We start from the raw sequence: 16,811 nt of genomic DNA on the forward strand, positions 1-16,811 counted from the left end.
CGATGTATATATACTTGAAAACCAACACCTATGAAGACGCCGAGCGCAGGCTACGTGAACGCTAAAACTAAGCGGTACAGATGGTGGGGCGCTACATACGAAGACACGCCGTTGTGCGGTGCTGGGAGAGCGGGGCAAACAACAAAAGCAACTGCTATCTGAAGAATCTACCTACACGACAAAACTACAAGTGCTTTCGAATCGTATCGCACTCGCTTTGCGAAACGATGGCCTGCGTGCACATACGCCGGAGAAAGGATCCGGCATATAACCGTGCGCTGACATAAAGGGACACTCAGAATGCTCGCTCCCCGACCTCCGGCTCCTCCGCTAGCGAAAAGCCCTCAGAACAAACAATCCAAACAACAGCACAACGCAGTTCCCGCGGCCCTAAAGGTTCAACCGCATTAGCACACATTCCCGTCTCATCCCAAAAACATCGCAAAAAACTTACAATCCGGTTACAAGGCCACTGCTATTATTCTTCCCCTGCGCTTGCTGCTGCTGCGGGACATAGTGAGTGCCCGCCTGCGGCTGCGGTTGGTATGCGTACTGCTGCTGTTGCTGGGGGTACTGTGGCTGTTGGGGATACGACCCGTAGGTCTCCTGCGGGTACTGTTGCGAGGGGTATTGCTGTTCAGATTGCTGTTGTTGCTGTTGTGGGTGGGGGTATTGGCTGCCTTTAGGGTCGTGGTTGGCGGGAGGGTAGGCCGCGGCGGGGTACGGGCTTTGTTGCTGTTGCTGGTGTTGCTGGTATTGCGGGACGCTGGCGCCGCCTTGTTGGGGGGCGGGGTAGCCTTTGTCTCCTATTTGGGAATATGGACAAGTGAAAATCAGACGAGGTGCACTCATGACGTGACGAGGAGGGATTCAACGGACGGAACGAGCGAGAGCACTGAGCATACATACCACCGGCGCTGTTGTTGTTGGTCTGGTAGTAGTATGGCTGGTCCGACATGGCTTCGAATCCTGCGATCGTATAGCTAATCGGTGGGGATGGATGCGGGAGCTGTGTAGAGTCAGAGTTACGGTTCGCATTACGGCGGGTTGTCCGGCGGGTGATGTCACTAGCGCCGTACATGAGGTGTAACATATGATATTTCCAATAGCTACGACGTTCATCAGGTATCGAAAGGGGATTTAGATCAGTGGCAGATCGTCTGCTTTGCATGCAGAAGGCCAGCGGTTCAATCCCGCTAATCTCCACTTTTGTTTTTTTGGTCTAACGCGCATAGCTGTTTTTTATGGACATTAGGGGGTTACGCTGGGGTGGTTTCACGCCTTTTTTTCATCACCGACTTCAAGGATTCGTTCTGCGGAAACATAACAATGGAAGAACCAAGCGTCAACTGCTACTCGACGCCCGTATCACCATCATCACTCACCTTTTATTTGAGCGAGATTGACAAAGCAAAGATTCCGAGTACTCTGTGGAACGTCAAGCCTTTTTGGAGCTCGGGAGCACTGCCTGATCGCAGGGCAATGGATCCATCGATCGGAAACATGGGGTAGCTTCCCCCCTAAATACTGGCGTACGTTCTCGGCGCATCTTGCAAAGTTCGGAAGATGAGAATTGTTACAACCAAACATATGCCTCCAGTTCCACTTTTCTTTGTTGCTCGTCTGATTTCCTCTGAACCACGCTTCCACTTCTAATAGCTGTTTCCCTCTATTTGGTGCCTATATGTTGAGGGTGAAAGCAGCTAGCCTGAGTCGGAGTTGGTTTCTGATGACGAGGGCGCGCGCGCGATGAGAAACGCGAGAAGAGCTTACATATTACCCTCGGGTACTGGATAAGCGGCCGGAGTTGTGTACTGTAAATTCGGATGGAAGCCCTGAGCTGAGAGCGGCCACGTTTCGAACCTTCGCTACATCCTACCCCGACCAAAGGCCTATTTTTGGGCACTCCTCGCGAAAGAGACAGCGAGGGTGGTTTTGCGAGAAAGAGAGAGAGAGAGAGAGCCGGCTGTTTGGTTTGGGAGGTCTTTCCGTGTTCCTCAACCATATCTGCTGGCTTTTTCACCAACCGTGTATGCTTTCCTGCTGCCCAGGGTAATTTGCCATTTGCGCAGAGTTCCTTCCATTCCTTCGTGGACCGGTTCTCCGCCCGTAAACGAACTTCACCTAGCGGTTTCACTGCTCACAGCACGCACACGCAAATTCTGTAGACCCTCCGAAACTCCGACGAATGTACACTCCGCCTTCAAACTGCGGCAGTAGCAGGGGGTCTACGCCGAGGGCGGAGGACTCACCACAGCGGGCAGGCAGATACAGGCTGCCTAGCACCCTTTCCGATACGGAAACTATCTTCAGTGCAGATGAGGAGCTTGGAGGTGTAGAGAATGGCGGGGATGTGGAAAGCCACGCCTGGAGCGTGGTGACCAGCAGCCATAACGAAGATTCCCACGACCTGGGACACAGAGCGACTCTTCTTCCCACGACGACAATAACGACGAAAAAGGATGACGATGAAAAGGGACAATCGTACTCTCATACGGGGGGGAAACAACAGCAGCAGCAAACGTCGCGGATTGAGCACTTTGATGGATTACGTGGGATCCTGGCGCTCATCGTGGCCAGCGCCAACTTTTTGCGGCACTTTGACTTTGTGGGCGGAGTAGATGCCCGTATGTGGCCTATATTCGGCAGGATTGTGCGGTATCTTGGGCTTACTCCTTTGCCTATCTCGCTCTTCTTTCTCTTATCGGGAAGAGTGTTGATGATCCGATACCTCGAAAACCCATCACTTAACAAGGTTGCCTCTGCGTTCTTACGACGACCGTTCCGCTTGTTGATTCCCGTGATGGGCTCGCTTTTGGTTATGTGGGCGATGGTGCACCTGCGACTCTGCACACTCACCGCCCAAGCTGCAGAACATAACACGATCTGGATACCCGTCGACGAAGATGCTAAACAGTGGTGCAGAAACGACTGGTTTCCTTTTAGTGACATCTTCAGCGGTGCCGTGGCATTCCTGGTCGGTGGTCATGAGATGCCGTTCCCGGACCGACCTCAACAAACCATCCGGACGGCATTGGAGGGCTCTTTCCTCCTTTTCGCCGTTGCGCTCGTGATGCTGGCTTACCCAAAATCCAGTCGGACGATCACCGTGGTTCTGGCGACGTGGTTCACGTTCACCTCATCGGTGTATGCTCATTTCATGTGGGGGTTCCTTATCGCGCAGCAGGCACAGGCTGGAGTCTGGGCGCGGGTCCGTATATCCCGCGCCGCCACCTTTTGGAAATCAACCCTCCTCTTCGTCGCGCTCACAAGCATGTACTTTCGGGACCCGTACATGAGGATCGCAAAGTGGACAACATGGGACATTAACGAAGGTCATTGGGGACGTTCGGGCAGTCGCGGCGACCAATGGAATATTCCAGAATTCTACACCGCCGTTGCCATCATGCTGGGTTTGGAGCTTTCTCCCGGGCTCTGTACGATCCTTTCTTCCCGACCGTTCTTGTTTTTGGGAAGGATATCCGTCGGATTGTACCTCCTCCACCCGGTGGTGTACACTGTCGTCGGATCCCTTGTCGGAGCATGGGCTTTCGACTTGTACCTATCGACGTGGTTGCAGGCTACAATCGTCTACATCGGTGTGTTAGGCGCATGGGTCGTTGCGGGACAAGTTTTCGCCAACACCTTCGACAAATGGGCCGTGGACTTTGGTCGTTTCGTCGAAACCAAGACGACGCAAGGGACATGGTCCGTCAAGGGTGCACTTCGCGGCTCGTACGAGAACATCATCTACGCTTCGAGGTACATCCAAACGCTAGCGACACCATCTGGTTTCAACATGGTGCGCAACGCATTCGTCAGATACAACAAATCCCCCGCCGGCAAGTTTGTTCTGGCCACTAACGTCGTCTCGACCGGACTGATGGTCGTCATCACCCTCTACCGCCATTGGCAGAACTCGCACGTCCCCGTGGGCCTCATGAACTTGTGGGACGGACGGGGCAACCTACCTCTCGTCACCGGCACCAACGGCATTCTCAGAACGACTACCGATGGCCCAGCTCCGGTGTGCGTTATCAACGTCTGGGAGCGCGGTCATCTGCCCACATACGTCCGCGCCGCGCTCGACAGCATGGCCTCACGTAACGGCTCCGCATTCATGGAAACGTACCTGTTTGTCCCCTCCTCGATCGGCGTCGACGGGGTTAAGAAGCTGTACGACGGCAAGAACGCGTGGCCGGCCAACGTGCATGTTGTGGATCTCGGAATGGTGAATGAGCGGTGGGCGAGCGAAAGTATGGATCAGTATGTCGCGGACAATCTGTGCCGGATGTATGATTTGCCGTTGACGAGTTGGGAGTGTTGGAGGGTGAGGAGGCAGACGCTTGATAGTGCGAAGTTGAAGGGGCGGCCGTCGAATCTAGGTGAGTTTGCGATTGGTTGTTCATTGGCTCATCCCTTCAACAATCCTAATCCTTTGATTTCGCTCAAAGTTCAATTCCGCATGGCCTTCGGCAGCATTTTCAAGCCCTGGGTCGACACTTCCCGTTGCTCGTCCTGGGCTTGGGGTGACCTCGACACCCTCTGGGGCGACTTACGCAGCGTCTACGACTCTCCACTGGTCAAAGACGCCGACATCGTCACCCTCGGCGGCGGCGACAGAATTCGCCTCTACACTCGCGGACAATACACAGCCCTCAACCAGCGCATCAACCCCGCCGTTAATGACATCTGGCGCAAGTGCAGCGAATTTGCCACACTCACTGCCCTCACAACTTTCATGCGCCGCGACTCGTGGATGGCCCTCGACGAAGGTTGCACGACCGACGCCGCCCACCGCTCGGGGATTAAATTCGTCATTGTGAACTCCCAATTCGCCGACTGGGGCAACGCTCTTGTCATGTCCCGCGCGCAACACGGCCGCGTGTATAACTGTTACGGGCGCCCGGCCGAACGCGACCTCGCCATAGCAAAGCAGAACAAAATCTTGGTACACAGCGAGCTCATCCGCGCCCAATGCACCAAAATGCTCGAAGTATTCGACGCCAAGCTGCAAACAGGAGCATACACCCGCCCCTTCACCGCCGACCTCGTCCCTGTCCCGCAAAACTTTACCTACGGCGTCCCACCCCACGGCACAGGTTGCTCGTCCTGGGTCCCGGCGGACGCCAACTGGTGCGTCCTCAACATGCCCGTCGAGCCCGACTGGGAAACCGGGCCCCGCGTCATTCAGTCGATGCAAATGCATCCCAACACACCCAACAACACCGGTCAATGGTACGCCTTCCCGCGCCCGAGCGACCCCATTTTCGCCCCACAAAAAGGGGGTGTGAACAACGACGTTGAGTTATTCGTCCTTGACTCGGCTCTCACGCATCTCCAGAATTATAAGAGGAATATGCAGCTTGGAGACTCGCCGTTGATGCATGTGGGGGTTGTGGAGGCGGGGAGAAGGTTGAGGGAAGGGGATGCGTACTGGGAGGTGTATCCGGATACGGAGGCGGTGTTTGGGGAGCCGGAGTGGGATCCAAAGCGGATGCCGAAGGTTATTTGGAGGTTGGGTGAAGGGAAGTAGGCGTAAGACGTAGTTGGGAGACCATTATTTCTTGGGTAGATGTAGAACGGGGCTCTTTTGCTTCGCGGCGTACGTGTTAGGTTGGGGGCGACGGTAGGATAGTCAACCTTCCCCGCATTTTTGCGTATTGCGTCCTTCCAGTTCTCTCATAAGATGTTAGACGCATCAGTAATTTAATCGACATGGCATCTCTCTTTCATTCATGACCGGAGGCGGATATGATTCAGAGACAATGGTATAAAGATACATCTGTTGTACTCAAGGAGCAGACATGCTAGCATGACAGACAGGAAGAACGATGAACAATACGCCTCAGCTACGCTGTTGAACAAAGCCAACACGTTTCAGGCCTCTGTACACGTACATGCACTACGTCGAAATGGAAAAGGGTGAAACGCCGTAGGGGCCTCCGTAGCCACGGGCACCTAGACAACATAACCGCCGTTCACCCGCAGATTGTGGCCGTTAACCCACGAGCTATCTGGGCCAGCAAAGAAGGCGACAGCAGCAGCAATCTCGTTGGGCTCGCCGAAGCGGTTGAAAGGCGAAAGCCCCTTGATGAAGTTCAACGTCTGCTCCGACTTTCCCTCGAAGAACATTTCCGTGGCCGTCGGGCCGGGCGAAACCGTGTTGACGGTCAGACCATAGCTCTTGGACAACTCCTTGGCGAGGACACGCGCGAGTTGCTCGACGGCGCCCTTTGTGGCGTTGTAGAGGAGGTAGTTGGGGGTGACGACGGAGGCGGCGGTGAGGGTGGAGGAGAAGAAAATGACGCGGCCGTTGGGCGACATTTTGGGGGCGAGGGATTGGGTGAGGAAGAGGGGGCCTTTGACGTTTACGGCGAAGGCGCGGTCGAAGGAGGCTGTTGGTTCATGAAGAATGGTGAGTCTACTCGGCCATGATGTTTCTTTCTTTGCTTTGCTCCCTTATCAAACATACCATCAGTAATCTGCAACAAGCTCTCATTGGGTAAGATCCCGGCATTGAGCACCAAAACATCCAACTTCCCATAAACCTCAAGCGCCCGGTCCGCAAGCTTCTTAGCCTGGTCCACGCTCGCCACATCCGCCTTAACAGCGATCGCGCGGGGCTTGCCGTCTTTCGCGTCCTTCGTGGCAGGGAGGGCGTTGATCTCGTCAACGACGGCCTTAGCGGTCGCATCGTTGCTGACGTAGTTGACGATGACGGAGGCGCCGTCGTTGGCAAGCCGGAGGGCAATAGCTCGGCCGATGCCCCGGGAGCCGCCTGAAGGAGGCGAGGTGTGAGATGGGAGGATGGGAGGTGCGAGATGTGTAAGATGGGAGGGGATTACGTACCGGTTATGAGGGCGACTTTGCCCGCGAGAGGTTGGCCGAGGGTGGCGGTGGGGGTGGAGACGGTGGTCATCTTGGTGGAGTTGATGTTATCTTGGGTGAATAGCAGACGATACAAGGATGGAGCATCGGGTGCCGGCTTAAGTACTTTTTTGGGGGGGACCAGCAACGAAAGTCGCAATCCGTTGAATGTCACGGATGCGCGTTCGAACGTTCGAGCGCCTAAACGCAATATGCGGCCACCCCGGGCCACCCTTTCTTTGTTATGGCCTTTGTACCTTTTGTACTGCACATTGCACAATACGTGGCATTGTATTACAGAGTTTACAGTACTACGTGTGGAACATTCGGCGGCCTGCCAGGCGGCTGCCACATGTCGGAACGCGGCTCTCTCACGTCCCAGTCGCGTTGTCGGAGTGCTATCGGACGCGACGCTTGATCAATTGAGGGCGCTTCAGGCTTTATCAGACGAGATCGATGGATCATCGTGGGCGGCCGCAGCCTCAGCTTTGTCGAATCGATAGTCTATGTTCCATACAACGACCCCGAATCCTTACCACGTTTACTCCGGATCTGAGCATCACTTACCATGTCGGCCTTCAGGTGGACAAGGTGGACAGGTTTGCCATGGCAGGTTCATCAATATTATCGTCACACGTCTCATGGCGTTAGGGCATGCATTCTGTGGCCTCGCTAGATTACGACGTAGGACGTAGGACTTGGGGAGCCCTTTCTCTTTTTCTCCACGATTATCTCGATATACAGTACATGCTCGTGCTTACAAATACTTCACACATGACGGAACCAAATATTCAAGAGTCGCAATTCTCTAAACGGACTCGCCATTTCTTGCCATTCACTTCTTCGATCTCGTCTAGGCCTTCCACGTCAGTCATTACCAGATCGCCCAAGGTATGCCCCCAGACATACAGTGGAGCGACGCCCATTCTATATTCATGATTGTCCTGACAGAAAATGCTGGCGGTATAGTTATGGATGTCGAAAATGGCATGGCAACTCTCTGAGATGGCCTACGCCAAACTTGTACCGAGTGAACCCGTGCCGTGAGTCGGGTATACACGGAAATGGGTTGGGATCTCAGGATGGATTAGACTGTTTCCAAGTCGCGAAGCAGCAGCTGGCCCAATCGAAGCGATACCTAACATATATTATCCTCTCAGGAATGGCTATTTCGTCGGGGTTCATTAAGCGTTCAAGATCGTCTTGGGGGTCCACTAACGCAACGTATGGCTTGATGGAATCATAATCATCGTCATACGCTGTTCATCACCCTTTCCCTCGAAAGTGATCTTTCAAGGCTTTATGATGTCAGCCAACGTGGACTCCTGGTCCCAAATGCATCCATGTCCAGTGGCCTCCGGCTGCACCAGGTTGACGATGTCGTACTTTCCCTCGTCGAAGAACGAGCCTGAGGATAGGCTCTTCAAGGGTTCCTCTGGCTTCCGCCCCTGATAGGAGTATAGCTACGAGAGGATTGATGTTCCATATCGCTCTTCGCTAGCGAGACCATGTTTTGATTGCGTTGCGCGGCAGTCTCTCGCAAAGATCGTGTTTAACGATTGGCCAGCATGGGTTGAGAATGTTGAATCCCAAAGAAGGAGGGTGAGTGACAAGGGCTATATTTCTGCGAAAGTTGAGGCGGGCATCCTGCTCAAGTATGTCCCCGCGATGATTGTCGAATTCCTCGTACTTTCGTCCCCTAAAGAGTTTCGAGCAATGCAAAGCATTCGTCAATGATCTGGTGGCGTAGCTTCTCTGAGGCCATTAGTAGATTGATAGCTGATTGTTCTTGCTTCCTTTGTTGGGGATAGATGGATGTTCTTGCTCTCTTCGACGTAGGTCGAGCATGTGCTGATGAATTTGCGTAGAACAAAACATGGTGGCTCAAGACGGTCTTAAAGACTGGTGGACTGACCTACGCTTCCCTAAACTGGAAAATGCTCCATGCACGAAGCGTGCATGTCGGTCGACGTTTTGAGGTCTCCACATACTGTCATTTCTCGATGCACTGTCGAGTTTGTCTCTCGCTCTCGCTCTCGCTCGCGGATCACGTGCGTATGTGTGAGTTTAATTCCGGCGAATAGTTCCGATTCACGTCTCCGGACCTTTTTGTGCTTGCATTTGACCCTGGGTCATGGGAGAAGTATAGTAGTAACTTGTAACAGATAGTTCGCAAGCATGTTGCGCCGAACGCTGTCCTGCAACGTCGTATACCGGCGGCGGCTAATATCGTCAGGCCTAGTGTTCAGGCCAACGGCGTTCCCCAAGCTGCGATACTCCGTTCTGAGCGACGACTCCAAGGCCGAGGAGCTAAAGGAGAAGGCTCCCGCTGCTGGCGCTCGTGAGAAGGGAGAGGCGGCGGGTTTGGCATCGGCGTCACTGACGACTCCCGCGCTCGATAATGGAAGTATCAGTGTTAGTGCCGGCGGTGGGGGACGAATGACACCCGAGCAGCTCGCTGCACTCTGTGAAGGGTTTTCGACCGCAATAGAAGACGCCGCGACGGACAAAACGAAGCATGTGAACAACGGTGATCAGGTGGAGCGAGAGACGGACGAGGGGCAGCAGTCTGGCGGAAAGGAACCGTCTCAAATCCTCAAGGACCACGCTGTCGAAGTAGACGCAACCAACGAGTCCTCACCAGTCCAGGAGGAACTTTTGGACACGCAAAGAATAGAAACGGAGGTTCTGCCAGAGCAGGCGGTGGAGGAAGAGTCCGTCAGAGAGGAGGTGGAAGTAGGGCAGTCTGACAAAAGCGAAGTTCCCGAATTTGCGAATGACGTTTCGATGGAGGTGGAGGCGACCGGTAACGTGTTAAAGAAGTCGGATGTGGCAGCCCGGGAGGGACCTCAGGAGACACAAAGAGTAGAAAGTGAGATTCCGTCGGAGCAGGTGGTCGAGGAAGAGCCTCGCGGAGAGGAGGTGGAAGTCATCAGCGAAGTTTCCGGATCTACAAATAATGTTTCGCTGGAAGTGGACGCGACTAGCGATCCATCAAAGGCTGACTTGTCAGTGCAGGAGGAATCTCGGGAGACGGAAATCATAGATGAGACGGAAAACATAAGACCCGAAGTTGTATCAAAGCAAACGGTCGAGGAGTCGTCGTTGGGTTCTGCAACTAATCAGGGACAAATGGAAAATGCCGAGATACAGGAGATGAAAGATATGAATACGCCGGTGTTGCCGGAGCAGCTTGTCGAAGAGCAGCTTGGTGCAGAGGGAGCTTTCACAGCTGATCTGAGCAGTGAACGGAAGGTGCAATCCGATATCGCGAGGGCGGACTCTGAGGTATCTGCAGTCACGGCAAACGAAACAGATGCAGAGATTACGCGAACGGACGCAGCCGCAGACACGGCAAAGCGATCTGCAGAGGTTGCAACGAACGTGGTTGAGGAATTTGAAGACAGAGAGGTCACCGAGGAGCACGACGTACCTGTCGCTGAAGCGTCAGCTGGTGTGGGAAGTGACGATCTGAACGTCAGCGAAAGAGGAAGGGCTGGGTCGGATACACAGGAGAAGGTTTACGAAGCGGGCATCATGGTAGACAAGCCTGCAAAGGAATCGAACGATGATGTTCCTGCCGAGGATACCGTTACTGCGGAGCCAACAGAGCCATCGGCTTCGTCGGAGGCGGGAGTGCCTGACCTTGCGTCAAAGGAAACAACTGTAGATATTCCCGTGGACTCGACGACTGATGTCGCATCGAATTGGGCAAAGGAAACGTCGCAAGAGAGCAGCCGCGAAACGGTCTCGTCATCCGTTGACGGCGGGCCAAATGCTGCCGGTGGGCGCGAATTGGGAACCAACAACCACAAAGCCGCAGGCTCCGAGGGGAAGGATGAGATCTATGAAGCCGGCATCATGGTAGATCAACCGCCCCCCGCATCGAAAACTTCGTCCCTTCCTGAGGAAGATTCCAATCTCTCTGAAGAGCCCGTCCCGATCCCGACTCCGGCGCGGAAACCCAACCCCGCCGAGGTACCGGAAGTAAAGCCACTGCGCCCAGGGGAGGAATACAAAATCCACACCGACCCAATCAAATTGGCAGCCAGGCTCAAAAGCCTCACTCACAATGGACTGGGAGAGGAGGCCTACCGCTACCTGGAGCTCAACTCCACGGAGGTGGCGAATGCGGATGTCTACGCCACGGTGATGATGGCGGCCGCCAGGGAGGGCATGGAGAAGGTAGTGGACAAATGCTATCGTCGGGTATGTGTTTCTGGGCGGATTGGAATTTGATGCGTGATTTGCGGAATTAGAAGAGTCACTAACAGCTTTGTCGATGTCTTGTCCTTTTAGATGCGGGCAATAGGCTTGACCTTACCTCCACACGGCTTGAAAGCACTCGTTACCAGTGCCGATGGGGTAAACCCCGCTGACGTCCCAACGGCAAAACGTCAACAGCGAATGAAGAATCTTTTGCGGTATTGGAGCGACATCCCAGAGCCGAACCTGACTTACGTGAATGTGTTTCTAGCAACATGTTTGAAAAACCAGAATGAGGGAGGCTGGGACCATGGGCTCGAACTGTTCAACGCGTCGGTAACGGGAAAACCGATGGGCCTGACCATAATACCCAAGCCCGGAAAAGTCGCTATCGAACTCATGTTGTCAATGTGTGCGGCGCGGCAGGATGAGGTGGGGTTCCAAACGGCATTGAAGATCTGGGAAGACGTACTCCTCTTGGCGCATGAGGCTTCGAAGGACAAAAAGTTCCGAACCTGGCCGAAAGACGCCGCCTTCCGAGGCGGGGCAGAGAGGTATATCGACAGCGGGGTCTTGCTACCGCTCATCTTCTGTTTCGTCAGAGCGGCCCACATGAGCGATGCCCAGAAAGGGCTGGACGTTGTTGAGGATTGGCTTAACCTACCCCGAAGTGCGACCGCACCCATCGCGACGGGGGTTAAGAAAATTGCATTGAGTCGTCCGCTTATGCACGCTCTCCTGCACCTTACCTCTCGCATCCGCGAACCCGAGCTTGCGATCCGCTGGGCCGAAATTGCGTGGCACCGCGGCATAGAGCTGGACCAAGCCTGCTTTGACGTCCTCGTCACGCTTCTCATCAGCACTAACAAACTGGAAGAAGCATGGGCGTTCCTCAAAAAGTTCGATGGCCTTCCGTTCGTTAATGAAAGTCTGGGCCGTTTGTGTGTGTACGCGACAAGCAGGACCACCGAGGACAATGTATCGTGGCTAGTACGCGCGCAGGAAGTTATGGATGCCGCGGAAAAGGCCGGCGTGATGCCCATCACCAGCGCCGAGCAAGCGAGGAGGATGCGCCTTCAAGATATCGCCACGTATGGCGAGCTGTACGTCGCGCTCGGCCGGTTGGACGATGCGTGGGCGGTGTTTCAAGCCAAACACCACGACGCGATCACGATAACGCGTAACAAGGTCGCCAAATTGGCATTGAACGCTCTCCCTAGGCTGTATTTGGAGGAGCACAAGAAGACGTTGCAGCATCTGCGAACGGAGGCGGGCAAGAGGCTGGACGTCAAAAGCCGCATCAAGCTCGTCACGGACATTATCGCCAGCTCGCCTTCGGATGCCGCCGACCTCCAGGCCCGCTACCGGACCTTGATGGTCATGCGAAAATTGATCAAGGTGCGATACGCACAATCGACCGAGAACGAGCAGGCGATACTCGAGGTTCTGGAAACGCGGATCGAGGAAGTCCTTGGCATTTGGGAACTCTTGTACGGCAAGGTTGTGCGCGATGGAGCCAAGGACTATGCCGCTCAGATAAAGGAATTGTGGCGGGCAAAACGAGTTAGGAATGGACAGTTGCCAGAGGAAATGAGGGCACCCTTCCACGTACATACACCCTTCCCGGGGACCTCGAAGCAACATCCTGCTCGGGACATTCGATCGTCAGGAAATGACCATTCTGTATATCCAGCGAGGGATCGTACAGGAGAAACGACTGGAGGAACGAGAGAGCGCAGGCCCGTAGATCACGGAGACGAAAGCGATTTCTCCCGTCAAAGGCATGAAGAGGACTACACCCCAAGAGATGAGCGGGGTGTTTCGCGCCAATGGGGTGACCAGGACTATGCGCCGCAGGACCGGCGAAGAGATGATGACCGAGAGAGGGAGAACGTCGACGCCCGTCACACGAGTAACCATGCTCGATTTGAGAGAGGGGAGAGACCTCACCGAGGTGCGGGTCGGAGATTAGATCAGCGAGAGCCGGAAGGCCGTTCAGACCGATATACCGACCGCCGTCGCGATGATGAGTCCGTTCCCAAGCGCGATGACCGACTGGATGACAGGCCAGAACGGGGTACTGGCCGCCCTGGGGATGAGCGCGAGCAGGTGCGCAATCCGAGGGCAGACTTCAGACGCGAGTCCGATGAGGGATATCGGGTGGAGCGGAGTGCAAGATCTGGACGCGACCCCGATGAAGCCTATCGTGTAGAGCGGGGTGCAAGGTCCGATGAGAGAGAAGAGCTGTCTAATGACCGTCGCCTCGATGATGGGTATGACCAGGAGAAGCCTGGGAGGGGAGATACAAGGCCTGAACGGTATGATGACCGTCGTCGTGATGACGGACACGGCCAAGGGCGGGAGGGAAGAACCGCTCGCAGCCGTGACCGCAACACGGATTTCCGCCGTGATGACCGAACAGAATACAATGACGCCCCTCGTCGTACCGCAAGAAACGACTCCAGCGATGGACCGCGCGAAGAAAGAGGCAATCCCCGGCGTGATCTTCACTCTCGCTCCTCAGATAGACCAAAGGAATACCGAAAAGGTCCAGGCAGGGTAGAAGAGAATGAACACAACGTTCCTAAATTCGCAGCAAGACGCAGCTTGCACCACAAGGAGACCGCTCGGGTCCTGCAGACAGAGAGGGATGCCCGTACACTTCGTCAGAAGACCGGATCTGACGAATACGACGATCGTGATAAGCGACCCGTCCGACGAGATGATAGGCGAGATGAGCGACCTGTCCGACGAGACGATAGGAGAGATGAGCGACCTGTCCGACGAGATGCTAGGAGACGAGAAGACTCGGGGCAGGGTCACCGGGGCCAAAGCCGCGAGGACTGAGGACTGAAGAGCATGTTTTGTTTGGCCGGCGATGTGTAGCCTAGCCATCCTGAGTTGCGGTCCTGCGGCCTTCATGGAGCGTTTAAATTGTAGGAGCGCGGTTCTTCAGCGGGGTTCCGGCGTGAGAGAGCAGAGCGTAGAGCACCAATTTTGTTTCGGATGTGTAGAGACATTCTCCCTTTTGTAGATAGCCTTATCTATGAGCTTTGTCATTGCATCCATCTTCCCCGCATTCGTGTGTATGTACATTCTCGCAAAGAAATAATATTGAGCATTCAGAGACTTCGGTGAGCTCTTCCGAACCGGTATCTTATGATCCGGAAGCTCTGCAGAATACCCGCATTACATTTACGTCGAAGATGTGTTTACTGATCCAGAAGCGCACGTATCAGGCTTCCCCCAGCAGTCCTATCGACTTGAATAATGCGACTGTCATCCTGAAAAAAGCGGCTGTGGAAAATTGACAGCGCGTAAGTCCGCTGTCGAAAGCGGCGTTCCGCTGCCCACCGATGAATGGATCGAACTTCAGCCTCTGCGAGTTCTACTGGAACCATTCTCCCTGCACATAGCCTCATCAGCGTAGCAATAATGCCAGCAACAGCTGTGCTTCCCCCGCTTCAGCTCCCAAACAGCCGTCATGTCTCCCCAACCCCGCGCAGCTTCTACGACCGCCCTGTACGGAAAGTAAATGCATTCCCTAGCAACTCCATCGCGGACGGACCCACAATGACTGCTCCAGCCGGCGCAGATGCAGCAGCACACACCTCCTTCCCTTTCCGCCTCCCCGATCTCTCCGCCTCCTTCAAAATGCGATCCGCGCTGCAAGATTTGCACCGCCGCGATCCCGCCGCGCCCATGACACGAGTCGTCGTCGCCAACTTCTGCCACGTTAAACTCCCGCCTCGTGGCGGATCGCTTGAACCGAGCGCCAAAAGCAGGGATGCGTCCAGAGTTGAGAAAATATATTGGGAGAGGGACGAGGAAGCGGGTGGTGCAGAGGATGAGGAGGTGGATACTGGGCGGAGATCGAGGAAAGGGCATGGGAGGAGGAGTGAGGGGGTTAGGTTTGCGGCTGGCTCGAAGAGAGGACGTGGGGCTGCGGGGGTGCGGGCGGCGGCGAGGGGTGGGAAGGTTGGGAAACTCATGAGTGCGCCAGTGGAGAAGAAGAGGGAGGTGAAGACGCCGACGAAATCTAGTGTGGCTGCTGTGAAAGGTCAGAATTCACAACGTGTTCGCTCTATTTTCTGCTGGTTTGATATGATGCGTGCGAAAACTGCATTCTGACATTTTATCTTACTATCGTGCCTCTGGATCAGACGAAACAACACGCCAAAGGACCCAGACAAAGACAGTCGTCCCTCCGAAACTTCCATCACAAGCCGCCAAACCACCGTCGGGAACGCCTCCCACCACCACAACACCTCCGCAAGGACCGGCCCCCGACACCAGCACACCCCGCTCCGCACATCTCCCCACCCCAGGCTCCCCAATGGCACGCACCACCCACTCCCGCCCGGCCTCCACCAGCCGCCACTCCTTCCTCCGCCGCAAAAACCCCTCCAGCGCCAGCGCCGCCAACTCCACCACAACACCCCCTCACCACCGCAGGCGCCACGCCCCCCAGGCTCCCCAAGACCAAAACTACCTGATCCACCTGCACACCCCAACCCACACCCTCCACCTCGCCTCCCTCCACCGTCTCTCCACCACCTTCCTCTCCCGCGGCCTGCACATCCCTCTCGCAATCCTCCACCGCGCGTTCGTGGGGCCAGAGGAGATCTACCGCCTCCCGCCCGCGCCGCGCACGTACCACTACCTCCATCTCCGCCGCGGGCGGTCGCGGGAGAAGGAGGACGGGGTGGAGCTCGCGGACGACGACGACGACGATCCCGGCGATGCGTGGCGGTTACAGACGCAGCAGCGGAAACCCCCGCATCGCCGGAGTCTGCTCGTCCGCCCGGCGCCGGCGCCCATGTGGGTCCCCGAACAGTCGACGGTGAGTAGCGCCGACCCGGGGGGATCGGAGGGCGACGTGAGGGGCGACGGGCTGGCAGCCAAGATCGATTGTTGGTGGACGATGAAGGATGTGAAAGCGATCCGGGCGGATCTCAGGAGGCGGAGGGAGGAGAGGAGGGTTGCGCGACGTGCGGGGGGTGGGGTGGTGGTGGGCAGGATCAGTGTGGGGAGGCGGTCGGTGTTTGGCGGACCCGGTGGAGGGGGGGGACATCCCCTGGGATTCGGGGCACGCACCGATCGATTCGGGGACGTTGTCGGCGCTGCCGGGCCGTCCTCGTCCCGTCCGACAACCCAGGAAACAGGCAAACGCAACAGACTGTGGACCCCCGGTACAACCTCCACCCCACCCTCCCGCCCGCACACCCGCGACTCCGGCACCCTGATGCACCGGCTAACCCTCAGCTCCCGCTCCCGTCACCGCCTGCGCCGCCGGAAATCCAGATCCTCTCCCAACACCAACCACGACCCGATCGTTCCACGACCCTGGTCGGACCAAAGCGACATCCGCCAGAGCCACAAAGCCGCGCTCAACATGCCCGGCCACGGCGACCCGCGCGAAATGTCCTCCCGCCCGTGGTCGGAGCAGTCCTCCCCCCTCGGCCGCCCCGCACATAGCCCGCTGACCGCCAAAGCCTATTTCGAGCGACGGGTGAGGGACGTGGCGGCCGTGGAGCCGTTTTTCCTCCCCGGTCGTGGAGAAACCGACAGACCGCGGTCGGCGGCGCGCAGCGTGTTCAGTGATACCGGGAGTGATGTGGTGACGAGGCCGGCGGCGTTGTCGAGTAGCCCGGCGCCGACGAGGCCCCTGTGGCAGGTCATTGTCGACATGGACGCGTACAGTCCTTAAATCTACCTTCAGATGGAATGTGTTC

General features: G+C 56.0%; 5 protein-coding genes and 1 non-coding gene across 6 annotated transcripts; 4 read left to right on the top strand and 2 right to left on the bottom strand.

Moving 5' to 3' along the window:
• Positions 1-342: 342 nt before the first annotated feature.
• EV422DRAFT_396187 (uncharacterized protein) lies at positions 343-1,669 on the bottom strand. Its single transcript, XM_053066897.1, has 5 exons — positions 1,386-1,669; positions 1,080-1,313; positions 910-1,009; positions 455-806; positions 343-390 (listed from the first exon to the last, which is right to left on the bottom strand). Exons 2-4 carry the CDS (start codon positions 1,169-1,171, stop codon positions 462-464), a joined length of 537 nt encoding a protein of 178 aa, XP_052926680.1. The 5' UTR covers positions 1,172-1,313; positions 1,386-1,669; the 3' UTR covers positions 343-390; positions 455-461.
• On the top strand, positions 1,135-1,206 carry EV422DRAFT_t56. The gene has a single exon. It is a non-coding gene; the product is annotated as a tRNA-Ala (tRNA).
• Positions 1,670-2,188: 519 nt separating the features above from the next.
• EV422DRAFT_566069 (uncharacterized protein) lies at positions 2,189-5,536 on the top strand (the record flags this gene model as incomplete). The annotated part of the gene is made up of 2 exons (XM_053072387.1): positions 2,189-4,385; positions 4,455-5,536. 2 exons carry the CDS (start codon positions 2,189-2,191, stop codon positions 5,534-5,536), a joined length of 3,279 nt encoding a protein of 1,092 aa, XP_052926681.1.
• Positions 5,537-5,724: 188 nt separating this feature from the next.
• Positions 5,725-7,160, bottom strand: EV422DRAFT_523754 (NAD-P-binding protein). Its single transcript, XM_053069942.1, has 3 exons — positions 6,853-7,160; positions 6,476-6,781; positions 5,725-6,398 (listed from the first exon to the last, which is right to left on the bottom strand). Exons 1-3 carry the CDS (start codon positions 6,920-6,922, stop codon positions 5,962-5,964), a joined length of 813 nt encoding a protein of 270 aa, XP_052926682.1. The 5' UTR covers positions 6,923-7,160; the 3' UTR covers positions 5,725-5,961.
• A 1,817-nt stretch (positions 7,161-8,977) lies between these two features.
• On the top strand, positions 8,978-14,259 carry EV422DRAFT_523757 (uncharacterized protein). The gene is made up of 2 exons (XM_053069943.1): positions 8,978-11,079; positions 11,170-14,259. Exons 1-2 carry the CDS (start codon positions 9,049-9,051, stop codon positions 13,921-13,923), a joined length of 4,785 nt encoding a protein of 1,594 aa, XP_052926683.1. The 5' UTR covers positions 8,978-9,048; the 3' UTR covers positions 13,924-14,259.
• Positions 14,260-14,467: 208 nt separating this feature from the next.
• On the top strand, positions 14,468-16,786 carry EV422DRAFT_577485 (uncharacterized protein; the record flags this gene model as incomplete). The annotated part of the gene is made up of 2 exons (XM_053073257.1): positions 14,468-15,136; positions 15,240-16,786. The coding sequence occupies exons 1-2, from the start codon at positions 14,512-14,514 to the stop codon at positions 16,784-16,786; spliced, it is 2,172 nt and encodes a 723-aa protein (XP_052926684.1). The 5' UTR covers positions 14,468-14,511.
• Positions 16,787-16,811: the final 25 nt, after the last annotated feature.

The sequence above is a fragment of the Fimicolochytrium jonesii genome, assembly GCF_025526975.1.
Source record: "Fimicolochytrium jonesii strain JEL569 chromosome Unknown EV422scaffold_7, whole genome shotgun sequence".
Taxonomy (NCBI): domain Eukaryota; kingdom Fungi; phylum Chytridiomycota; class Chytridiomycetes; order Spizellomycetales; family Powellomycetaceae; genus Fimicolochytrium; species Fimicolochytrium jonesii.